The sequence below is a fragment of the Naegleria fowleri genome (assembly GCF_008403515.1).
Source record: "Naegleria fowleri strain ATCC 30894 chromosome Unknown tig36, whole genome shotgun sequence".
Lineage (NCBI taxonomy): Eukaryota > Heterolobosea > Eutetramitea > Acrasida > Naegleriidae > Naegleria > Naegleria fowleri.
The window spans coordinates 131,130-155,882 of NW_025407968.1; the positions used below are offsets into that span (position 1 = coordinate 131,130).

Sequence of the window (24,753 nt, forward strand, 5' to 3'; positions counted from 1 at the left end):
ACCACATGATGTTTTTATCTCATTGTTCTAATTCTTCTGGAATCCATCTTTTGAGATACCTACTTGTTGATCAATACGAGCGTTGTATAGAACGGATTCTTTGGTTGATAAGAAATCAACACTCGAGACATTTTTTCATTCTAATCTCTCTCCTTTTCAACGTGCATACAACTCTCAATAGTCTATTACAAAAAGGCTAACAGATTCACTTTGTTCTTCAAAGGTCTTAAACAACCTTTATTCCAAACACAGACAATCTTTCGTGGCTCAACAACTGAACTTCATCACACACTTTTGAATTAACAACATTTTAAAGTAATTAAACTGAAAAAATGTCTTCATCGGTCCAAGCCTTCGCAAAAGAGGCTCACACATCCTACATTCAACATTTGGAGGAGAAGGAAACCAATACCTTCGAGTATTGTGTTACGGAACATTTGAGAATGTCCGGAATGTATTGGGGATTAACAGCAATGGATCTCCTAAATGAAATAGACAAGATGAATCGAGACAAGATTTTGCAGTTTGTGAGAGATTCCTATCATGAGGAAGAGGGTGGCTTTTCGGGTGCTCCGAATCATGATCCTCATATTCTCTATACTCTCTCTGCAGTACAATTATTGGTTTTATTGACCGATAATATTGAAGAGTTTTTAAGCCTTGAACAAATTGAAAAGATTGGTTCCTATATTGGATCGTTGCAAAAAGAAGATGGTAGCTTTGCAGGTGATCAATGGGGAGAAGTGGATACACGATTCAGTTATTGTGCTTTGAATTGTTTGGCTTTATTAGGACTATTGGAAACATGTAGTAATTATAGAGGAGACAAGATCAATAATCGAAAATTTATTAACGTCGAAAAGGCAGTGCAATATGTATTGTCATGTCAAAATTTTGATGGAGGTTTTGGAGTTTGCCCCGGAGCTGAATCCCATGCTGGTCAAATTTTCACATGTATCGGAGCATTGTCCATTGGAAAAGCATTGGATAGAATCGACCAAGACACACTTTGTTGGTGGCTATGTGAGAGACAGTGTGACAATGGTGGATTGAATGGACGCCCAGAAAAATTGGCTGATGTCTGTTATTCATGGTGGGTATTGAGTGCTTTGGGAATGATGGATCGTATTCATTGGATTGATGAAGCGAAATTGCACGATTACATTTGCAATTGCCAGGACACTGAAAAGGGTGGAATCAGTGACAAGCCCAATAATGCGGTAGATGTATTCCATACATTTTTCGGAATTGCTGGATTGAGTTTGTTAGGATATGGCGAAAAGTATGCTTTGAAAACAATTGATCCAACGTTTGCCTTACCTGTTGGAGCACTCAAAAAGATTGGTATTCAAACACCTTATACTTTGCGATATGATCAATAATATGACATATTAAAGAAACGACCAAGGGAAGAATGTCATCCCATGAGGTTATATTCCACAAACTTTCATCGTTGAATTGACAATGACCACCATCATCATCATCACGTCAACATGCCATCATTTATTTTCGCAGAGCAACAAATCTTCTCGGCGCGAAATTTTGACAACTACGAAAAAAAAATTTGAAAAATTTTCTTCTTCAACAATTTGTAATTCCGATCCTCCTAGGGACGTCATATCATCAATATGAATCAAAAATTGACTGATGAGAGAGAGAGAATCATCAAAGTATTGAACGAACACTTGTATCAGACAAAGCTTTTGCAATTTTTACCGCTATATTCTCCGCATCTCACGGATGAAACCAAACAACTACTTCCCGAAACGTCGCATAGGTTATTACAGGATTTGTTCGAGCAGGAAGGTGTCTTGGAGAGTAAAATTAAGGAATACTTGCATACCGATATTCCGGAATGGTCGACCAAGATCAAAAAAACCTTCATGCAACTATGTAAAGTTTTGAGCCAGAACCATTTTTCTGTGGATCAAGCAAATCCAACAAAACAGGATGAAGGTTTAGAGCGTTTTGTATATATCATGAAAGAAATGGTCAATATTTACTCTGACAAGCTTCATACGACCAAGGAAGAGGAGCAAGTAATGAATGATCAAAAGAATGAGAAGGCAGCAAGGGAGAAAAAATCCAACGCTGACCTCAAAGCATTGCAGAGAGAATTGGCTGGGGTGCGAAGCTCAAGAGAAAAAGAGGTGTCAGCGAGAGAGGAGACTCTGAAAAAACTTGAGGAGGAGCTTGTCGCCTTGAAAATGTCGACCAACTCGCAACGAGAGGAGTTTGAGTCTGTTTTGAAAAATAGGGAAGACCTTGCAGAGAGTAAATTTAAAAAGTTTGAAGAAATGCTGAAAGATCAAATCAAACAATGTGAAATACTGCTGTCAGAATTGAAATTGGATCACCACAAGGAAGAAAATGACATGAAACTCGATCGATTGACCTCAGAACAACAGGTCTATGACTTTGTGACCAAATATGACAATTTTATGAGTGAGCATACTGTCAAGTACAACACTTTGGTTCAAGATTACAATAGAGACCAGAAACGAGTTGTATTCTTGGAAAATGCTATTGCTGTCATGGAAGAGGAGAAGAGAAACGTAATGAAGAGCGAGAAAGAAAGAGAAAAGAAAAAGAAAGAGTGGAACGATTCAAAGTGCACACTCGATACCAACGTCTTTGGCGAAGAGCTTATCGTTTGGTCTTTTTAACGAATTATGAAAATATTAATGAAAAAGTGCAAAAAGCAAAGGAAGGCAAAAATCCACAAGACCTGGCCAACCAGTCCGCCAATGCAGGTAAATCAAACGATCCGAAAAAGACCACAACTAGTGGAAAACCAACAGAGTCTCGATCTCGAACCACTCCTTCCACCAACAGATCAGGATCTCAGCGAAGATAAATAGATTTATCTATTTGAGAATGTCTTTACTCTTCTTTCTTTGGCTTGAGCATGGGGAATAACAAGACATCTCTAATGGATTTGTTATTTGTGAGAAGCATGATTAAGCGATCCACGCCTACTCCCCAACCACCAGTGGGTGGCAAACCATATTCTAATGCTTTACAAAATGCCTCATCCATTTCATGGGCTTCATCATCTTGGCTCTTTTTGTCTTGTTGCTTTCTGAATCGATCTCTTTGTTCTTCGGGGTCATTCAACTCTGTGTATGCATTGCAAATCTCTTTCGTTCCAATGAACAATTCGAATCGTTCAGTAATATTTTGACCTTTGTTTCTATGAGATTTCGACAGAGGACTTAACTCAACAGGATGATCCATGATGAAAGTTGGTTGTACACATTCAGGTTCCACAAAATGTCCGAGCAATTTGTCGAGCAAGTAACCATAGTTCACTTTTTCAGCAGTAAAAGGAATTTTGTGAGTTTTGCAAAGGGCTATTAAGTTGTGCACAGCATCAGGGTCTGATGGATCTGGAAGCTTTTGCTTGATGTGTTGCTCAATCGTATCGACAAAAGAAACTCGTCTAAAAGGTTTGCTAAAATCAATTTCTCCAATACCATCAACATGCAAAATTGGAGATCCCTTAATTTCCGTCACAAGTCCTCGAAATAGTTCCTCTGTCATGTCCATCATGTCGTTGTAATCAGCATATGCTTGATAGGCTTCACAACTGGTAAATTCAGGGTTGTGTGTGGTATCCATTCCTTCATTTCTAAAGACCTTCCCTAATTCGAACACTCTGTCCATTCCTCCAATCACAAGTTGCTTTAAATATAGCTCTGGAGCAATTCGAAGTTTGAGATCGATATCCATAGCGTTGAGATGAGTCTCGAACGGTTTAGCATTTGCACCTCCGCTCTTCTCGCTGAGTACTGGAGTTTCAACCTCAAGAAATCCTCTACTCGAGAAGAATTTTCTTATATAGGAAATGGTCTTGCTTCTTGTAAGGAAAACATTGTACAGCTCATCATGATTAGTAAGCAAATCTAAATGTCTATTTCTATATCTTTTTTCAATGTCATCAAGAGAAGTTCCTTCAGAATAAGAAATTTTTTGTGGCAATTGATGCAAGCAAGGACTGAGAAGAGTAATTTGTTTTGGAACAATGCTAAGCTCTCCTTTGCCAGATTTTGCAGGAAATCCTCTCACTCCCACAATGTCACCCTTTCTTAAAATTGTATTAATAATTGAAAAATTGCTGTCATCTTCTGCGCTCGGTGTGGAATCATAATTTTCAGCATTTGCCATAATTTGAAGCTGGAACAATTGATGGTCATTTGTTGTTCTAATGGTATAGAAATAGAGTTTAGAGCTTGCTTTTCTTTTGCTGATAATTCTTCCTGCAATAGTCTCTTCAATGTCTTTTAATTTTTCTCCAGCTTGTAGCGTGTCATACTTTTCTTTGAATTCTTTAAAACTACAAGACAATGAAAAATGATTTGGATACAAGCTCGGTAATAATTTTGGATATTTTGCTTGATATTCCTTCAATTCTTGTTTTCTTTTTTGATAATAGTCTTCATCGGAGCTCACACTTTGCCCTTCCGATGATTGAATTTTTGTGTCTTCCGTTACTGAATTATGTTTTCCACCACGGAAAATACTTGTTGAAAACAATAAACGAGAAGTCCCTGCTCCACTCCACAGGAAGGAAGTTTTTTGAATCGGATGAGCATGATTCCATAATGATGATGATGACAACGAAGCTTGCCATCGAAATAAGAGACCCGAAGGGCTGCACAAACGTTTCATTTTTTTAAACACAATATTTCCTTTTCAGAACAATACCAAAAAACAAAGGGACTAATCGATTTCTTTCTCCGAGATTGTCTTAGGTGATGAATATGCAGAAATTCTGTGCAGTGACTCACACAACCATGATTATTGCCGAAAACATGGAGTCCATCCTAATCTATTCTTGGCAATTTTTGTGAACTCAAAACATTTTCGAAAAGAAAAAACGCAATCCAACAACAAACCGTTGTTTCTCGGATCTTTCGGATTCAAAAAACAACAAGAAGAACAAACACACACGAATCATAACAGACTATAGTAATTATTCAAATACAACCCGAAACAAACCTCATAGGAATCATCCTGTTTCTTGAGAGAGAAATTACATATATAATTAAAAAGAATGCTCTTCTTTCAACTGATTCAATTGAAGGAAGATGGAGTAGATCCCATGATGATGAATTACATGCATTCAAATAATCAAAATGCCCCTTTTACCAATCCTCCGAATCCAAATACTTCATCCCATGCAACAACAACAACATCTACTACGCAACATCAAGCCTTGTCATCTGCGCAGGCATCATCTTCTCTCGTAGGAAACGCTGGAAAATCAGGAGTGAATATTATTCGTAAAACTCCTTCAAAGAGTGGGCGAGCCAACGCTTCATCATCATTATCTTCAAATGGTGGCAATGCTCAACCGACAACATTCTTACCACCCAACGTGGGATCCTCGAGTAGCAGTAACACAAATTTTGGAGGAGTCTTGTCTTCCTCTCTGGCACCAGTTGCTACTACGATGCAATCCACGGAATCATCCATTCCGCTTGTGCAATTACTTGCTACCTTACCCGATGCAGAAGACATTTATCAGAGAATTTTAGTCTTTCTTCCATACACCTCTGCTTTGAGATTTAGTTATGTTTCCAAGTATTTCAATCAATTAGCAAAAAAGCATTCTCCTTATTTATTTAGCATGAGTCAATTTGTGCAATGGAATAATCAAGTTTGTGCTCTCATGATGAACAGTACTGAGAATACAGATTCGAATTTGTCGAGTGACCTGGTCAAGATGAGACAGACTAATTTCCTGAGAGCAGTACACGTCATTGCACGAAGTTGTAGAATTCAATTATTGCTCAACGAATTATTTCACAAAGAGACGATTAATATTCAAAGTGAAGATACTGTCACTACTCTTGACATGCCTTCAGTTGGAGTGTACATGTGCATACCATTGTCATCAAGAGTGGAATTCGCAAAAAAACACAAAATGGTTCGACAACTTATCGACAACATTTCGCTCCAAAATATTTATTATCAAGAGATGTGTACATTTCTTCTTGGAAAGCTTCAAATTATTGAATTTGAGCAAATCAAAGGAGAAGAAAATTATGGATTTTCATCAGTTATTCAACTCATACCTGATCTTCAACAGTTAGATCAGAAGGTTTATATTCATCAAAATTTGATGACAACCACTCTTCAAAACCAAAAACAAAAGAAACGGGTCATCCTCTATCAAATGTCGATTGGAACTAATTCTTCAAAATATGCTCAATTTCTTGGACTGTCTGGTGACATGACTCCCAATGATCGCCAAACACTTGTAATTATGGCAGGAAGCAAATACGAATTTAATGATATCATTCTGTACAAGCTGTGTCAACTAAGTGGAGTAATCACCAACACAACATCAATGTCCGTCACAGAAATGTTTCAATTTCTAGCCATGTGTGGAACATTAGACACCTGTCAGGCTGTCATAGAACAATATTATACCTACAAGAGAAATAATTTACAAACATTCAGCTCGACGCCACAGAAATTTGAAGTGTATCCACGAGAATCAGACACTGAGCTTAAAAGTTTTGATTTTGTCGCGTCACTGTTTTTGAAGCAGTACATTTTCGACTTGACGAACATCAAATCAACTAAGATTTACCTGCTAGACCTTTTAATTAACATGTCAAATCAACTTCTTTGCGATATTCAACTCTCATATTTACCTAGAAGATTACTTAATTATCAAAAGAACACATTAGAATATGAAAAGGCGATACGGTCAATCTCAAATGTTTTTGGCAGAGAGGTGAGGTTTCGATTATTGGGATCTAATGCCGAGTGCACAAGCTACAGCGTATTGAGACTGGCAATTATTCCAACCTTGGCAAACAAGCTACTCAGCCCAACGAACAAATCTCTATGTGAACTTGTTTTTAATTTTGTTGGATTTACCTCATTTAAATATGTTGGAGCCGAACAAGAACGAAATTTAAGATTAACTGTACGAACCAGCAACAAGAAGTTGGCATTCTTACTTGGAATTAAGGAAGAACGGGATGTCGTGGTGTTGAACAATCAAACAGTCAACACGAGAATCTTGAAAAATTTGACTGAAATACTTCAATTGAGCTGGCCTGAATCTGAATTGCTCTTCTTCTTATTGGCAGCATGTTCCTGTATTGCAACAACACACTTTACTGAGTCTGCAAAAACTGCCTTTGTTGAGACCGAGTGGAACACAGCCCAGAAAGAAACATTCCATCCATCGATATATTATATTTCTGAGCAACTCAGTAAGATATTGCAATGTCCTAGTGTGATCAATACTGAAGACATTTAAGATGGATTTGTATCTAAGTGTCTGGAGATTCTCTATGAATTAATTGAAATTTTATTACTTTTTTCTTAGAAAATTCAAGAGCTTGTTACTGACGATTTAGGACCAATCAATGAGATGATTAGTGTTTGTCGAGCTTCGGAATGGGAACTTCCATCGATCAAATCATTCTCTATAGGAATGATGAATTTAGAAGCCAAGAAATCCGATATTGATGTTTTGGCATTGATTTCAGATAGTCATTCATTCAAGAAGGAAATTGCAGATATTCTTATGTAGTTTCTTCTTCAACCTTTCTACAAAATATTTTCTGGAGATGTTTGGTTGATTTGCTCAAAAGACAGAATAAAATTTTTTAGTCAACTGAAAACTAAAAAGTTCCTGGTTGACTTGAGATATTGGTCATTTTCATAGAGTAATAACTGCAGCATTACTGGTACTGTTGGCAATGAAAGTTGGAATTTCATGTTCACTAGGATGCCATCTCAATTTGAGAAATACCACAAGAGCGTTCAAAGCACTTTGCAAGAAGAATGAAGAACCTTTAATCGACCTTCCACTTTCTACTTGGAACTTTATTACAAGCACTTTAAAACGAAAAAGCTTTGTTCCTCCTTTGAAGATTAAACTAACCATAAATGCAAATCAATGAAATTATTAAGCATAGTATTGTGACCTCTCGAAGTCGGAGAGGTCAGACAGTTAAATCAAACAGCTTAGGTGTTCACTCAAACCACAACCCTCGATAACAAGGACTTTGAAGGGTTGCCAGAAGGAAGTCTATTTTTTCCTGAATTTAAGGAAGGATGTAAATCAAACGGACGCTTTGATGAGATGCTGTAAAGATTTGGGAATTGGTAAGTGAAAATTTTGAATGACCACAATTACCAGACACAATTACCAGGCATAATAATGCAGAGCAATTTATGGACCAATTTTCAACAAGAGTTAAAACAGAATCAACTTTGGATCAGTTATTTTCAGACTCGAACTATGTAAAAGATTTGACAGCAATCCATTAAGTCGGCCAACCCAAACAACCCAAAATTAAGACCAAAATTGCAAACAATATTCGAGAGAATGTTGAATGAGTGGCAGCAGAAACCCTTGTTGATTGTGACACTTTTGGTGAGATGCCACTCGATGTATTCACGACTCGAATGGTCATTTCAATAGGATAGTGGTCAGAGACTGTTGGTGCAAATGTTGAATTCAATCCAAATTGTTCATCAAACCTAAATATTGCCACTTGACTAATTTCATACTTGCTACCAGACTTGAGGATGCTCTTATCGGCCATGCTTTGTGGAACCACAAATCGATCGTATGGACAAACAGAACTGGCAACAGTGGTGTCCATCGTGTCATTGATAAGCCATTTGAATCGAGTGTCTGTTCTCAAGGTGATATTGCTCCAATCACTGGTTGACACATAGGAACATCCTGCATTAAAGTCACCACAAATGATTGTATTGCTTGCAAATGCTTCATTTTGATAATAATTAAAAACATCCACTAAATGACTCATTTCAGCAACGGCATCTGTGGGTTTGATATGACAACCGAGCATTGCAAAGGTCTGACCTGGTAATGCCACTAATTCAAAAGTAAATATGAAAGGAGGTCTTTCAAACCAATTATTGACATCTGTATATTGTATGGTTTTCACAAATTTGATGACATCGGGTTTATAGAGAAACGCATACTGTTCCTTAGAAGTTGTTCTGCCAAGTGGGTCACTGACTTGAAATTGATATTTCACACTGTTGGATGGAATAAAATTATTTAATTGGCGTGTAAATTCTGGGATGGTCGTGTTACTTGAATCTCTCACTTCCATGATGAATATCAAATCGTACATGGCAGTAATTTTAAGAAGTGTTTGAACCACATCGGGTTTTGACAATTTCGTTTGTCCAAATACTTGAATATTGAAGGATGCAATTTTGACTGCCTGTGTTTGCTGCGCCAGAAAAATAATGCACAAAAGAGTCATCATGAAAAGCAATAAGAGTGTTATCATCAATTTGTGAGATGATGATGGCTTCAAACGAACAAAACGTCCTTCTTCGCAATGCTGTAGTGACATTTTTTGCGGACGTTGATCTTACAGAAATATGCCATGTTTATTGGCATTGAACGTCCTTGTTTTACCTGTGGCGAATAGTGGTGAGTAATCATATTTTCCTGGATAAATTTCTTCGTTTTCTTTTGGAATGTTTGGCTCTCTTTTTGAATTACTAACAAAGAAGCTTGAAGAGATATGCTTTTTGCTTTCTTTCTCAGCCAAATTGGAGCCAAATCGATCTGTGGAGGGATAGTACAGACTTGGTTGTTCTTTGGGCTTCTTTTTTCGTGTTTTTCCTGTAAAGTTTCCAAACCTATCAATTGCATCATTTTTGAAGAAGAAAGAACGAGGATCTTTTTCATAATCATTAATTTGAATTTCTCTACTTCTACTGGAGGCTGATTTAGGTTTTGCAATTTCTGAAATATCAATCGATTCATATTGGGGCTTTGTATTTTCAATATCCCTCTTTGTTGTTGATCGAAATATAGCTTGAGGTAATTCTTTCTTCTCCCGTATTCGATATAATCCTCGTGATGGGTTTTCTCTCTCATATCTTTCTTCCATGCTTTCTTCAAAGTGGTTGACAATATCTGTGGGTGATGACGAGCGGTCATCCTCCGAAAATCTCTTTGTTTTTGATGCAAACATGGAAGATTTACCAGCAGACCCAACTCTTTTTTTTGTCGAATGACGAATAAGACTTTAAGCAAGTTCAATGGATCATAGTCATCCACAAAAAGAGTTCAATACAAACTTACCACATTATATGTTCCAGGACCCACTGTAGGCGGTGTCTCTGTTGTAATTTTAGTCTTTGTGGGAGATGATGATAAAAAAGCTCGACTTCCTGATGATGAGGGAACTCGTTGTTGACTCGTCGACGAAAAGTATTGAATGGTTTCTGTTGAACCGGGTCCTGGAGTTATAAAAGTACTTCTTGGAGCATCATACCATCGTTTCGTATTTGATACCATATATCCATAACCTTTCTTTGAGTCTGATGTTCTCCTTTCCAATATTTCTCTACTGATGGAATAGGTCGATGCATTAGGACCTCCTAAATCACTCTTCATTGATTTTATATTCATTCAACTCGAAATTTCGGAATTCAACTCTGCACGCACATACCACAAATACTTGAAATCGACTACTACTCGTTCCAAATCCCTTCTTTTCCATGGATGATGTATTTAATTTCGTTTCAAATCGGGATGGAATGGAATGAGAAGAAGACTTATAAAATTCCTTCTTTTTTTGCTGTGTTTCCCTCAAACGGGATCTCACATCCTGTACCGATTTACTTCGTGTTGTTGTTGTTGTTGTTGTTGGATCCTCCATGGCTTGATGATCGATTTTCTTTGTTGTTTTGCACTCCGACAACTATTGTTTTTTTTTCATAACCATCACAAACGACTATTTTTTTAAATTTACTGATCACGGCGGGAAACGATGATGGTTCAGGTTTGGTGGTTCTGTGTGACCTTCGTTCAACCTCTCTCATCCCTTCCGTCATTTGAGATCAAGAGAAATCAAAAGGAAGATCATCCCTTAATCATTGCTCTTGATTTTTTCATTAAAAAAAATACATCACTTACAAAGGTACATATTCCTCAGACATTGAGCGACAAGTTGAACGAGAAAATCGGATGGAGAGGAAATTGAGAGATTGGTTTGTAAGAATTGTTGAAGACAGTAGATTCGGCATCGGAACGTCCAACAACAAATGATCATTCAGAGCAAAATCAGGTATACCAAAGATATTGTAACAGAAGATGAAAATTTTAATGTTGATCAATTTATTCCAGAGCTCAGTAAGCATATCAACACCAATGATCCATTTGTGAGACAATTTTTGTTGAGTTGGATTGTTATTCTTGACTCAGTTCCTGATATTGATTTACTTGAATATTTACCTCATTTTCTTTCTGGAATATTTGATATGCTTAGTGATCCCAATAGAGAAATTTTGGATTTACAAATTTTACAATTCGACAAGAAAGTTCTGCCCTATCACACAAATTATTGATGCTATTTACAACATATTTCACAATAATCCATCTCTCATGGCAACTCTATACTCAAATGACCCAATGAGGAGAACAATGGCGATGATTGCTTGGATGGATAGCAACTCCATCAACAATAGCCACAAAAATTTGATTCCATCCAACTATTAAACTTTATCTATTTAATTAAAACATTTCAACTTTCACATGTTTCTTCTTTGAAAGCTTTTTAATTGTCAGTGCTCCAAGAAACCATTTATGGGGTTTGTTTATACGTAATTCTTCTATTGTACAGTTTTGTAGAATTGAGATTACACCCCTATAATCCATACTTATATCACAAATAAAGAGAGTTTTTACATTAATAGTATGACCAATGTCAAAATGAATTGTTCCCTTATTACTAATTTTGTCAGAAAGAGAAAGAAGTTCCAAAGGGCGCCGAAACTTGACACTCATCAAATATTCAAATCCAATGTGAGTTAAGTTGTTGGACTTTAGTATTAGTGTCTGATATGTTCTGAACGAAGTGAAGGGCATGAATGTTTCGATTGTAAACATTAAAAGAGTTTGGTTGAGCAACGAAAAATATTTTCATGCTCAAAAAATTTTTGGCATATTCGTGCGTTTTGATTTGCTTAGTGACTTCCCACCCACTTGCTTTCTTAAGCTTCTAAGGTACCTTTTTCGCTGATCGGAATGTTCTTGTGGTAAGGAAGAACATTGAGACAGTGCAGGTCCACCTTGATCGAATCTTTACGACAAGGATTTTACTGAGCTAACTATATATTTTATTATTTTAATTTCATGTATTTAATTCATCATGTTATCTTATTTTCATGGATTTATCAAGCAATTGCTTAATGTGACTTCTTGCGCTTCACATCTTAGAATCTTTGTCTCTGCCTTCCTCCGTCCTACTTCCTTGCGTTTCTTTGGTTTTCTCCTTTTTTCCGCTGAGCGGTTTTTGGAGTTTTTTACCTTCTCAAATCTTAATTAATACTCGGGACTCTGCTGAATAAAGTCAATTGACAAAATATGCAGAAAATCCCACAAACACCGGACCTTTATTAAGGTCGGGTGTTTGGAGAGACTACAAACCCATCTGTTCCTCTAAATTAACCAAACGATTCTTGTTGTTTACGTCTTCGAAACATGTATATTATCCAAGTTATGATGTGAAAAATATTTTAAACCTTCATCTCCAATTTCACAATCTGAGAGGTCAATATGGGTCAGACTTTTCATAGCAAAAATATATTTGCAGATTTCTGGTTGTGTTTTACAGAAAGAACATTTGACACAATTAGATCTAATTGTGTCAAATGTTTTAAATTGTATATATATTTTCCACAAGCTGTCATTAATTGGCCTCTCCAAAGAGCTAATGATATTATATTATTGCATTTGCCACAAAGTAGTCTTAATAAAGTCAAGGATGATTTTGCATCAAGATGCCCAATCGTGAGTTGTTCCATGTCCTTATTTAATATTTGATCAATAATATTCACAGTTAAATAAGGAAATTTAGTTGTATCAATATCAAAATTAAAAACTTCATTACTATAATAGCTCCTAATATTAAGGTCTTTAAGGGATGATTGATTATGAGGATTGAATATGATCATAAAATTTCTTTGAGATAATTTACGCTCTGAAATAGAAAGACTTTCCAATTTCAATGGACCATTAATAATAAAATCAATGCTTTCACAATCAATTTTTGTTGATAATAGATGTAATTTCTTCAATTTCTTCAATTGTATTAGATTCTTAATAGTTTCAAGAGAGAGATTGACATAATTAATTGTCAAGAGTGTTAGTGAGTCAGAAGGAAACATTTCAAAATTTGTGCATACTAATTTCAATGATGATAGTTTGGGAGACATGAATATTGTTTTAAATTGCAAGGAAGTCAAATGACAATCAGAGAATTCAAAATGTGAAAACATTGAAAGAACTTGTTGATGATCACTCTTGTCCTTTGTTTCCATTGGTAATGTTTTAAAACGTTTTCTACAATACAACTTGTTGCAGAATTTGCCTTCGGAATAGGAAATAACAATTCTTCTCCATGATGAACAAACACCAGTAAATCAAATGATCTCATTTTGATTCAAGAATGGAATGATGATGTAAGCAATGTCATCAAAAGAAGAATCAATGAGTTGTTTGTATTTTCTGTTGCTCTTCTTCGAAAGAGGAGAAGGAAAACATGAAGGCATTTCGGTTATTGTTTTCTTGTTGTGACAACCGAATAAGATGTCTCATGTGCTTTTCTTCGGATTTGATGTGTGAGAACCTTAATTACCTGACTTTTATATTCATTAAAAAGTAAGCTCACAAACAAAAACTCACAAAAATGAGACTCCAAATTAGAATGGAAAAGTGATTTTCTCGGGAGAAAAAAGAATTGGGTAAAGAGCAGCCTGTTGAATCAAACAATAATCCATTCTGAAACCAATGAAGCCTTTAGCTTTTAAGACTCCAAAGGACACTTTTCCATAAGGATGACCCTTCTGATCAAGGAGGAAAACCAGAATGGCCATTAGAGGTCAGGCAAGACAAGAACTGTGACGAGAGCTTTTTTTGATCTCTTACTTTGAAGGATGCTCCTTTTCGCAAATCTTTTGATTTTTTTTAAAAAAAAAAATAAATTAAAAAAAATGCAACATTCAGCCTCAAGTGCATCGCTTTCATCCGTTTCAACCTCGTTGGACAATGAATTTGGTGATATTATTCCACATATTCATCAGACCTTGATCCGAAATTTGAGCGACAAGCTGAAAGATAAGAGAAAATCGGGTGGAGAAGAAATTGAGAGATTGGTCTGTAAATTATTACAAACGGTAGATTCATCATCGGAACCTCCAGCAACAACAAATGATCATTCAGAGCTAAATCAAGAGGAAAAGTTGAGAAAAGGAGAATTATTGGTTAAAAAGTTGATCCGATATCTGACCGTCCAACTTGTTGACTCGATTCAACCAAATATGAAAAAGGGAGGATTATGGGCTCTCGGTTCATGTGCTGTGGCACTTTATAAAGACATTGGAAAGTATTTGGATGACTTAATTCCTCCCATACTTCGATGTTTTGGAGATCAAGATGCAAAAGTGAGATTTCACGCTTCTGAATCCATGTACAATGTAGCAAAAATTGCAAGAGGAAAAATTATTCCAAATTATTTTCACATGATATTCGACCGATTGTGCAAGTTGAGTGGGGACCCAGATTCAACAGTCCAAAACGCGAATGTAGTCTTGGATAGACTTGTAAAAGATATTGTCACAGAAGATGAAAACTTTAATGTTGATCAATTTATTCCAGAGCTCAGTAAGCGTATCAACACCAATGATCCATTCGTGAGACAATTTTTGTTGAGTTGGATTGTTATTCTTGACTCAGTTCCTGATATTGATTTACTTGAATATTTACCTCATTTTCTTTCTGGAATATTTGATATGCTTAGTGATCCCAATAGAGAAATCATCAATCAAGCTAAAACCACTCTTGAAGAATTTCTTTCAGAAATTGAATATTCATTTGACTCCATAGATTGTGGTCCACTTATCAAAATTCTGATCACACATTGTGAGAACGTTCCTGGAAGCACTTTGGCAAAACAAATAGCTATATTTTGGATTTACAAATTTTTACAGTTCGACAAGAGAAAAGTTCTGCCCTATCACGCACAAATTATTGGTGCTATTTTACAACATATTTCAAGTAATGAGATTGACCTGAGAAATGCAAGTACCAATGCCAATAATGAAATAATGCGAATTATTGAAGATAAATCCACTCCAGATCAAATGATATCATTTAGTGACGTTATGAAGGTTATCAAAACTGAATTGCAAAAACCTAACATTCCTAACAGAATTTGTGCCTTAAAATGGTGTCACATTTTACTAAACAAGAATTTGGATCGAGTGATGAAACATATTGACATCATTTTTGCTCTCCTGTTAAAATCCTTATCCGATCCAAATGAAGATGTTGTCTCTCTAGATTTACAAGTTCTCGCTATCATTTCCACAACAGAAGAAAACTTTCAAAAGTTTTTAAGAAGTTTGGTTCAAATGTTTCAAAACGACAACAATTTATTGGCAAAGGCTGGATTTATTTTCAGAAAACTTAGTGTCATGTTGAACCCAGAAAAGATTTTCAAGGAATTGGCGAATATTTTACTCGATACCAAGCAAAGTAATGTGGAATTTACTTCTACTCTGGTTCAAACTCTGAACATGATTCTCTTAACAAGTAAGGAATTATTGGGGTTGAGAAACTCGATTAAGAAGTGTAAAACCTCTCGAGAAGGTCAAAAATTATTTTTTGATTTATTTAGAAGGTATGTTTTTCATGTGTTTGAGTTGTGTATTCTTATCATTTTTAATTAGTTGGTGCCATAATTCTATTGCAACTCTTACTCTGTGCTTACTTGCCAACCAATACGAGTTGGCAAGCTATCTTGTCTCAAGTTTGTAAGTATCAACTTTAAACACATGAACGTTACGTTGATCACTCACTCCAATATCCATAACCATTTAGCTCTGAGGTAGAGGTGACAGTCGAATTTTTAACTCAAATCGACAACTTGATTCAACTTTTAGAATCACCAATATTTGTGGATTTACGGCTGCAATTATTGGAGCCTCAGAAACATTCTTATTTATTGAAAACATTGTATGGTCTGTTAATGTTATTACCCCAAAGCACAGCATACAGCAAGCTAAGCAAACGCTTAGAATGTGTCAATACATTATGTATGATACAAACAGCAGGTCAACAGATAGCTGAAACAGAGGAAAACAAAAATTCTGAAGAAAGTATTGAAGAACTGTTAAAGCATTTCAAAACGATGCAATCAAAGTTTAGGACAATGAATGAATCCGATTAGTATTCAAGCTCTACATCAAGACTTTCAAAATACTCTACAATATCCTTTTTTCCTGCATTTTTAGCTTCTCCATATGGTGTATTTCCCCATCTCATTTAAGCGAGGTCAAATAAATTATTGAGAATAATTGATTCAATGTTGCCATCACCAATCGATTTGAATTAATGGTACTCACCTATCTTTGCAATTAATGTCAGCTCCGTATTCCACCAAAAGTTGTACCATATTGAGTTGTCCTTCTACAGCAGCTAAATGCAGAGCGGTACGTTTGTCATAGTCCTGTATATTTGGATCAACACCTTCAACTTCCAATAATCTTCTCATTTCGTCTACAGCTCCAATCGCTCCAAGATTGCACATAATCACGGGCAATAAAGCATCACTTTTAAAAAAAGTGTTAGAATTGATTGTATTAGAGATCATTATTTCAGTAACTCACCTCACTTCCTTCATGTCAGATTCTCCACCGTGGAAATTTAAGGCCTTACAAACGGCACTGACAAAACCCCTCTCTCGAAGAGAATATTTCGAAACAGGAACAACCTTGGTTAATTCACCTCGAAGGTCCACTGTTAGTAGTCGTTTCACTTCCTCGAGATCCATATCACAGCTTATTAAATACACTGTTGTGACCATGTAAGAAATATTACATCATTAAAAATCGGATGATCTCTAAATTACCTACTTAATTTCGTGACGGCTGCCTCTGGTGTCATGCTATATTGAAAGAAATGAAAAAATTTCACAATTCAACTGTGATAGAAAACTTATGACTTACTCTGATCCACTCACAACACCAAGCTCATATAATACTGAGCCTGTTTTATAAGAGGCAGACACAGCTCCTTTGACTGATTCATTAAAATTTTTGCAACATTCTCCAAGTTAGACTCTTTTTTCGTTACTGAGGGGGACATGAACAAACTTACAGCATTGTGTGCAATTCACAATTACTACTCCTCTTTCTGTTGCTTCTTTGATGCATTTCAAGAAGTCAGATCTGGTAGAGGGTACATTTCCAACTCCATACGATAGCATAACAACTCCTTCCGTCTATCATCATTATATGATGAGCATTCAATCACAAAATAAAAAAAACTATTACTTACTGGAGGCAAGAAGAAGTTTGACATTAAGCTTGTACTAATACCAGGAAATATTCTCAGCATACCAACTGTACAAGAACATCGATGATTTCATGAATGAATATCACGAATAAAAATATTTAACATACCATTGCTATTTGAAATTGGAATCATTCGAAATTCTTGATTTTGTCCTGGTGGAGGTCGAATCAAGGCCCAATTGACTTCCATATCAATACCAAGTTTCACTAGTGGTGCAATATTTGGAGAATCAAAAGCACTTAAATCTCCAGCATCCATCTTGGTACATCTATTTCCTCTAAATAACTTGTTATGGAAAAAAACACAAACTTCTGGAATGTATAATTTTGAGGCAATGGTGATAGCTCCTAATAAATTATCGAATCCATCATTTCTTGTCTGTGAAATGGGTATTTGAGAACCTGTCAAAATAACTGTCTTGGCTAAATGTCGAAACATAAAACTTAAAGCAGAAGCTGTGTAACACATGGTATCTGTTCCGTGCAATACAATGAACTGAAAACGTTCATTATTTTCATTCATTTCATCATATTTACAGTATTCACATTATTCACAATTTTCATTCATAATATATTCATAATTTTCATTCAACAGTATTCAATCAATAAATATATTACATTATTCACGATATTCAATAAATATATTAAATTATTCATTTCTTCCATCATTAAAGAGATCTCATGAATGGTCAAAAACCTACACAATCATAATCATCATAATGATCCGAAATACATTGAGCAATTTTCACCCAATCTTTATATCCCATATTACTTGAATCCAAAATTGGGTCAAATTCCAATAATTGATACAAAGCAACACATCCATCATCACTTCTCGGAGTTGAAAACCATTGATCCATTTTGGCTCTTTCAGTTTCTTCCGTATCTTGATCATTGATCACTCCAGCCATTTTCAAATATAACTTTCGATGTCGAGCATCATTGAATTGAGATAATTGAGCCAACTTTTTACGTAAATAACCTCTCACAGGATGATAGCCATCTGAAAACTTTTTCATACCAATGGTACCTCCGGTGTAGATGGCGAGGATTTTGGTGATACTCAAGGCAGCAGAAGGTAAATCAACAACTGGGACGACGGGAATGGAAATTAATGAAGAGGATGAAACGAGAGGCTTATGAGAGTCTTCTTTGATAAAGATCTTTCTTTTGAATCGGGGGCTTAATTTGGGTCCTTTTGGAATTTCCGATGAATGATGATGATTATTGTTGTTGTTGTTGTTCGTATTGTTGGAATTGGTGGTTGGTTGCTGTTGATCATAATTGTTATGATTCATGTCGTCGTCGTTGCTTTCATGTTGTTCTTGTTGATGGAAATGTTGAATCTTGTCAAGATGCAACAATGGAGTGTGCTCTTGCATCATCAGCAATGGTTGTTGCTGTATCCTTTCGGAAGAAGCATTCAGCGCATCCGAGGTTGAGGCAGCAGCTTCCAAGTCAGAATCTCTACCCGTGTGTTGTTGTGGTTGCATTTTTTGTAAACTTGAGGCCAATAAATTATAATTACCTATACCAGTACAGTGGAGCGAATATGTTCGGCGATGCAAATTGTCAATTTAATTTTGCGAAATTAATGACCAATTGTCTAATTTTTCAACAACAGAAAAAAAAGTTCCATAAAAATGCTCATGAAAACTTCCTCCCTTCTCTTCCATCTCCGTCCCTGCTGTCATCTTTTGCGAAAGGCTTCTTGGTTGGGAGCTACAACTACTAGTTTTCAAACAAGAAAGTATTCCACAAAATCTTCTAGACTCGCACCACAATCAAATACTTCAACAATCATTAGAGAAGGGAATCCATATCTGTTCTTTCTGAATTTTGTCCAAAACGGAAAGCAGATTCCGAAAGATGAATACATGAAGCAAATGATGAACAATGACTGTAACAATAACTCCAATTCAACATCTACTAATCTCCAAAAGAGAGATATTCCAACATTTTTCCTTCATGGATTGCTCGGAAGTGGTCAGAATTATGTTTCAATTATGAACAAGTATCATAATATTCTTGCTGCGAATGGAGATTGCTTTTTGTTGGACTCTAGGAATCATGGAAGAAGCTCCCATACTACCACGATGAGTTATGATGATTTATCGGATGATATTGTCTCAGTGATGGATGAATTGAAACTTGAAAAAGTGAATATCGTTGCTCATTCAATGAGTGGCAAAGCGGTCATGAATTTAATGTTGAGAGAAACCCTCAATAATAATACAACATTGTTACAACGGATCAACAAGGCGGTCATTGTAGATGTATCACCTGTGGATTACACTAAAGATGAAAGATGGGTGATTAAGCAATATATTGACGCAATGAGAAGAATTAATTTGTTGACTTTGCAAACACGAACAGAAGCAGAACATATTTTAGCCAAAGCTGGAGGAATTAATCCTGAAGCGAGACTCTTCCTGTTGACAAATCTCATTCGAATCAAAGAAAACAATGGTGAAACAGCAGGAGCTCAGTGGGCTTGGAGATGCCATTTGGATGTCATTGAAGAGTATCTTCCTCAGCTTGGTTCGTTTCCTTTCAAAACTAGAGAGAACCCTCTTGGAATTTACTCACTCCAAGCTCCTATTCAATATGCTGGAGATAATGTATTGTTCTTGAGAGGAGAAAAATCAATGTATGTCACTGACGAGTATGAAATAATTTCCAAATCCTTTTTCCCGAATGCCACTTTCGAAACAATCAAGGTAAGAGATTGCCCATTTATTGATATTTTGGTAATTTTATTGGTCTTTATCTTATCTCGCTCCGTATACAGAATGCATCACATTGGGTTCATATTGACAATCCACACGAATTTGCCACAATGATTTCTTCATTTATTAATGTCAACCATTATTAGGGCAGTTGTGACTGACAAGAGACATTTCAATTTGTGTATAAGAATGGCGCTAAGCGAATGAGAGCTAAAGTTAAATGTTACCTGACATTGGAAAAACCAAAACAGTCATCGCTCCTTGAAACCAATAAGAGATGGGCAATGTAATGACTTGTTACCTGTTTTCGGCAAACAAGCAAGTGATGATGATCAAGGATGACAGCATGGGTTGTTGTCGACAACCACAACATCAAGCAGTTGCAAACCAAATTCCTTGCTGGCGTTCGCCAAAATTATTCACCACCTGATATTCCATTTAAATTTTTTTATGCCCTTTGGGAGCTTCGACCTTGTCAAAATCAGCACCCAATTCCAAACACAGTGAAAACCGAATGTTGAGCCAATATGGTTGTGTTGACCAAGGATCATTTGACCGATGGACGCTGCGATGCAGAACGTGACGCCAGACGCATGCGTCATGAATTTCACAATTTGCTTTACTACACCACCGTTCTGCTTTTAGTGCACGCAAACGCCTTCAGAAAGAAAAATACATCCACCACAACTGCATCACTACTTGCTGAAAGGACAACAATCTCTTCACTTTGTTGTCGTTTGTGTGACGATAATGTTATTGTGGCAAGTAGTATTGCAACATCATCCACTCACACACTCCATCAAACATGTGGCAGCACCAACAAGCAGAGCAAGAGGCACAACGACGATATCAATCCAACAACATCAATGAACGACTCCAAGAACTACCACCATTGCCTCCTCATCACGACCATCAACGTGTCACATTGCATCGAAGAGAGAGTGGCTTTTATCCACAACGACACCAACAACAACAATTAACCGATTCAACACTCTATCAATCAAGCAACAACACAGCTCTACACTATCCAACCCTTCCTACCACTGCTACTACTAGCAGCATCCGCCATTCAACAAACCCAATTTCTCCTCCCTCTAGTTCTAGTGAACATCACCATAATTACTCCATGCCAATACGTACCACCTATCCACAACAAGCTTTTCAGGACTCTCACCCTCCCATTCTTCCTCCCATTAGTACACTTACCTCTTCCCCTCCACATGATCATCACTACCAACAACAACATGTCTCAACAATGAACAATCCCTTCTCATATCCCTCGCAAGATGTGTCGGCAACAATGTCCTCATCATCATCATACAACTCCTTCTCAAGAAAAAGCTTTCCTCCACACCAAGACCTTCTTGCAACCCAACATGGAGTGTCAACCAGCAACCAATTTTATACAACACGAGAGATGGTCACAACACGAAATGAAGGCCATCGAGCGGATAGCATGTGTGTGCCTTCGTCGTCATCCTATCAACATTTGAGTTTTGCATCACAACAACAACACACGGTTGTATACAACCATCAAAATCATCCATGCTATGACTCATCCACTCATGCGTTGGGACAAGATCGAATTAGCATCACTCCGCCTTCGAGCACAACTAGTGCTTCCCATCCTGCAACAACAACCAGTACGAGTACATCTACAACAGACTTGATAGTCAACAACACTAACAGTCACAACATGGGACCAACATGTGGTACAGATTCATCCTTTCAAACTCCATCTTTTTTGGAGAACAACACATGTGTTCATGCATCATCGACAACACATGCACCATCCACATGTAGAACACATCAAAAATCAAAGAGAAAAAGCAGGTCTGCCCCGTCATCGGAGTCACAAACGAATTGGACCTTTCATGCACATGCGAGGTCTGACACCACAGATGCGTCCTTTGTCTTAAATCCCGATTCAAATTTCACGGCACCTGTGGTAAAACCTCATGAAAGAATTAGTGTTGCATGCTCGGAGTGCAGAAAGGCGAAAAAAAGGTGCAGTGGTGGACGACCATGCGACAGGTGTGCGTCAATGGGAAAACAATGCAAAGATGAGCACAGTGGGAAAAAAAGAGGAAGAAAAAAGAAAGAAAGTTCAGAAAGTGTGCAGGAGAAAAATTCAACTAGTGACGATGGAAATAGAAAACATGTTAAAACAAGTGATTCAAGTATTGGAACAGAGTCATTATCTTCAGAAACAACCTCAAGCAAAAATGACGTAGCATCTCCCTTTAATTCATCCAATTTATCAAATCTGGATAATGAAAAAGAAGAAGAAAGGAAAACCTTCCAAGAAGAAACTCCAAATTTTAACAAACATTTGGAGGAATAATTTTCTACTACTTTTTCAAGTACCAATGATTAATCAGTAAATACTTGCTGGGTATTTTCATTGGATCTATTTATTAACACACAAAAGATTACTTTTTCTTCTTTTTACTTTTGACCTTAATGCCTGATGTAAATCTGTTATCAGGAAGCTGATCAACCTTAATGGTACTTGTATGGGCTATCTTCTTTCTCTCCAATAACTGTTGTTGTTGCTTTCTCTGAGCCTCCTCTCGTTTCATTCGTTGCTGTCTAAACAAATCAGCATCTTTCAGAAATTCTTTTGGATTTGCCAATCCTGTTAAAAATCGGTTCTGTCTGCTCTTATACTTTTCCTGATGCTTATTCAAGAGTTCAAGAAGAGAAGTATCATATTCTTCCTTTGATTGGTCCTTTGACGTATTTCTAGATGCCATCATGGCTGAGATTACTTGCTGCTGTTCTTCCCGTAAACGATCTCTCTCCTCAGCATTATCAATTTCTTCAGGTTCTAGAAAAACAAAAGTGGACTGTTTTGTCAATATTGGATCATTCTCTAATGGAATATAAAACCGTTTCAAAATATCTAGTAAAGCAGTGGAATAGTTATTTCCAAATGTATCCACTAAAAATTGTTGCTTCTCCTCAACTGTCCATAAATAACAAATAGCAATCTGGAAAATGTCACAAAGTTTTTCGATGAGAGCTTCAGGCAATAGGGCCAACCCTTTTTGTTTTGCAATGGCAAGTCGTTGTCGAATTTGATTTTTAGTCATGCCTAAAACGAACGTGGTAGAATCTTGATCTGTACTAGTCGTGTTGTTGTTATTTTCACATTCCTGTTGTTGCTGCTTGTTCAAAATTTCAATTTTTCTTCTCACAATTTTGTGCATGACATCTATTGTCAGTAATCTTTCAGTGGTTGACAAGTCTTCTTTTAACAAGGAATCAATCTTTGAGGACGATGATGAAGAAGATGTATTTTCTATTCTGCTTGATGAATTTTGTTCTTGATTATTGTTCATTGCAGTGATGATAGTGCTAGTTTCTGAAGAGCATGTTGATGGAACCATCATTGAACTATCATTCGGAATGGAAGGAGGGAAGGAATCTTCTTTTGAGCTCAATGAAGATTTGAGTTTTTCAGAATCAACAACAACAACACCTTCATCTCCTTGTTGAAGCTTTTTTCGTACATTCTTTGCTTGTTCTATTCGTTTGGTATTTCTCTTTCTCTTCGGAGTTTGTGAAGTGAGTTGCAACTCGACGCGTGTCTCATCCACTCGGTTCGATACTAATTCGTTTTGCTGCTTCTTCGTTGTGTCTTGCTTTGAAGATGATGATTCCGACAAGTTGTTGTTGTTGTTGGACATTTTTTGGTGTGAACGTTAAAATTGGCGGGCCCTGGAATGACTTGCATTTGAAATGCAATTCGAATATCCCACTCTCTCTCTCTTTGACAAATGTTGGTGATGAGGATAATCATGAAAGAGTTCCGAAACCTGCTCAGAGCTCTCTCAGTACTGCTTGCCATGCATTCAATTCCGAGCTCCAACAAGTTTTTTGGATGTTTGCTCTCGGAATAAAAAGAAAAAATACAAATCACAAAATGCCAGGCAAGGAAGGAGGAAAGGTCAAACCAGTACGTTTTTCCTTTTAATCAGTTTCCTCGTGTTTGATTCATGAACCAAACGTTTTTTGCTACCATCTATAAATTTATTGTATTGAATGGATTGATTGAACTTACAAAATACATATTTTCCTTTCAATAATTTATTTACAATAATAATTCATCGGTTAAACAACGGCAATTTATTACGAATTGATGATTTGTTTGTGGAATGATGGTACAGCTCAAGAAGCCAAAGAAGGAAGACAAGGTTGAAGATGAAGCTGATATTGCTTTCAAACAAAAGCAAAAAGAAGAACAAAAGGCTCTTGAACAAGCCAAGAAGGAACTAGCTGCTAAAAAGAAGAAGTAATCATTTGTTTGCTCTGTAGTGTGCACTTCAATTGATTTCTCCATCTACTTCTATTTTCTAGTACCCTCCCCATGTAATAGTTTTCCTTGAATACATATTGTAGAAATAATCGCTAACATCTGGTGATGATTTTCTGCAATAAATCATTATTATACTAGTAGTAATTTATTGAAAACATTCGAGATCTCTTTGTCGTACAAATGTGAGAGCAGAGAGGGTGAGACAGAAAGCCTCGAGAGCACTATCAATCGTAGAGGTTGGTTGCTTTCGTCTACATTCCCTTCACCAGTACACTCCGTATGCATTTTGACCACGCAGTTTTTGGGTGACATGAAGCC

At 36.6% G+C, this 24,753-nt stretch overlaps 12 protein-coding genes across 12 annotated transcripts; 7 read left to right on the forward strand and 5 right to left on the reverse strand.

The window, feature by feature from the left end:
• Positions 1 to 332: 332 nt before the first annotated feature.
• On the forward strand, positions 333 to 1,382 carry FDP41_004038 (uncharacterized protein; the record flags this gene model as incomplete). The annotated part of the gene is made up of 1 exon (XM_044707409.1): positions 333 to 1,382. One exon carries the CDS (start codon positions 333 to 335, stop codon positions 1,380 to 1,382), a length of 1,050 nt encoding a protein of 349 aa, XP_044561456.1.
• Positions 1,383 to 1,628: 246 nt separating this feature from the next.
• Positions 1,629 to 2,666, forward strand: FDP41_004039 (uncharacterized protein; the record flags this gene model as incomplete). Its single annotated transcript, XM_044707410.1, has 1 exon — positions 1,629 to 2,666. One exon carries the CDS (start codon positions 1,629 to 1,631, stop codon positions 2,664 to 2,666), a length of 1,038 nt encoding a protein of 345 aa, XP_044561457.1.
• A 217-nt stretch (positions 2,667 to 2,883) lies between these two features.
• On the reverse strand, positions 2,884 to 4,671 carry FDP41_004040 (uncharacterized protein; the record flags this gene model as incomplete). Its single annotated transcript, XM_044707412.1, has 1 exon — positions 2,884 to 4,671. One exon carries the CDS (start codon positions 4,669 to 4,671, stop codon positions 2,884 to 2,886), a length of 1,788 nt encoding a protein of 595 aa, XP_044561458.1.
• A 385-nt stretch (positions 4,672 to 5,056) lies between these two features.
• FDP41_004041 (uncharacterized protein) lies at positions 5,057 to 7,282 on the forward strand (the record flags this gene model as incomplete). The annotated part of the gene is made up of 1 exon (XM_044707413.1): positions 5,057 to 7,282. The coding sequence occupies one exon, from the start codon at positions 5,057 to 5,059 to the stop codon at positions 7,280 to 7,282; it is 2,226 nt and encodes a 741-aa protein (XP_044561459.1).
• A 1,015-nt stretch (positions 7,283 to 8,297) lies between these two features.
• FDP41_004042 (uncharacterized protein) lies at positions 8,298 to 9,368 on the reverse strand (the record flags this gene model as incomplete). The annotated part of the gene is made up of 1 exon (XM_044707414.1): positions 8,298 to 9,368. One exon carries the CDS (start codon positions 9,366 to 9,368, stop codon positions 8,298 to 8,300), a length of 1,071 nt encoding a protein of 356 aa, XP_044561460.1.
• Positions 9,369 to 9,386: 18 nt separating this feature from the next.
• FDP41_004043 (uncharacterized protein) lies at positions 9,387 to 10,688 on the reverse strand (the record flags this gene model as incomplete). The annotated part of the gene is made up of 3 exons (XM_044707415.1): positions 9,387 to 9,977; positions 10,109 to 10,417; positions 10,479 to 10,688. 3 exons carry the CDS (start codon positions 10,686 to 10,688, stop codon positions 9,387 to 9,389), a joined length of 1,110 nt encoding a protein of 369 aa, XP_044561461.1.
• Positions 10,689 to 11,073: 385 nt separating this feature from the next.
• Positions 11,074 to 11,376, forward strand: FDP41_004044 (uncharacterized protein; the record flags this gene model as incomplete). The annotated part of the gene is made up of 1 exon (XM_044707416.1): positions 11,074 to 11,376. The coding sequence occupies one exon, from the start codon at positions 11,074 to 11,076 to the stop codon at positions 11,374 to 11,376; it is 303 nt and encodes a 100-aa protein (XP_044561462.1).
• Positions 11,377 to 14,022: 2,646 nt separating this feature from the next.
• On the forward strand, positions 14,023 to 16,259 carry FDP41_004045 (uncharacterized protein; the record flags this gene model as incomplete). The annotated part of the gene is made up of 3 exons (XM_044707417.1): positions 14,023 to 15,710; positions 15,760 to 15,843; positions 15,911 to 16,259. 3 exons carry the CDS (start codon positions 14,023 to 14,025, stop codon positions 16,257 to 16,259), a joined length of 2,121 nt encoding a protein of 706 aa, XP_044561463.1.
• Positions 16,260 to 16,430: 171 nt separating this feature from the next.
• FDP41_004046 (uncharacterized protein) lies at positions 16,431 to 18,878 on the reverse strand (the record flags this gene model as incomplete). The annotated part of the gene is made up of 8 exons (XM_044707418.1): positions 16,431 to 16,641; positions 16,699 to 16,882; positions 16,945 to 16,976; positions 17,038 to 17,110; positions 17,189 to 17,312; positions 17,369 to 17,433; positions 17,494 to 17,881; positions 18,087 to 18,878. The coding sequence occupies 8 exons, from the start codon at positions 18,876 to 18,878 to the stop codon at positions 16,431 to 16,433; spliced, it is 1,869 nt and encodes a 622-aa protein (XP_044561464.1).
• Positions 18,879 to 19,028: 150 nt separating this feature from the next.
• FDP41_004047 (uncharacterized protein) lies at positions 19,029 to 20,260 on the forward strand (the record flags this gene model as incomplete). The annotated part of the gene is made up of 2 exons (XM_044707419.1): positions 19,029 to 20,105; positions 20,177 to 20,260. The coding sequence occupies 2 exons, from the start codon at positions 19,029 to 19,031 to the stop codon at positions 20,258 to 20,260; spliced, it is 1,161 nt and encodes a 386-aa protein (XP_044561465.1).
• Positions 20,261 to 20,919: 659 nt separating this feature from the next.
• FDP41_004048 (uncharacterized protein) lies at positions 20,920 to 22,458 on the forward strand (the record flags this gene model as incomplete). The annotated part of the gene is made up of 1 exon (XM_044707420.1): positions 20,920 to 22,458. One exon carries the CDS (start codon positions 20,920 to 20,922, stop codon positions 22,456 to 22,458), a length of 1,539 nt encoding a protein of 512 aa, XP_044561466.1.
• Positions 22,459 to 22,546: 88 nt separating this feature from the next.
• Positions 22,547 to 23,806, reverse strand: FDP41_004049 (uncharacterized protein; the record flags this gene model as incomplete). The annotated part of the gene is made up of 1 exon (XM_044707421.1): positions 22,547 to 23,806. The coding sequence occupies one exon, from the start codon at positions 23,804 to 23,806 to the stop codon at positions 22,547 to 22,549; it is 1,260 nt and encodes a 419-aa protein (XP_044561467.1).
• Between the last annotated feature and the right edge of the window lie 947 nt (positions 23,807 to 24,753).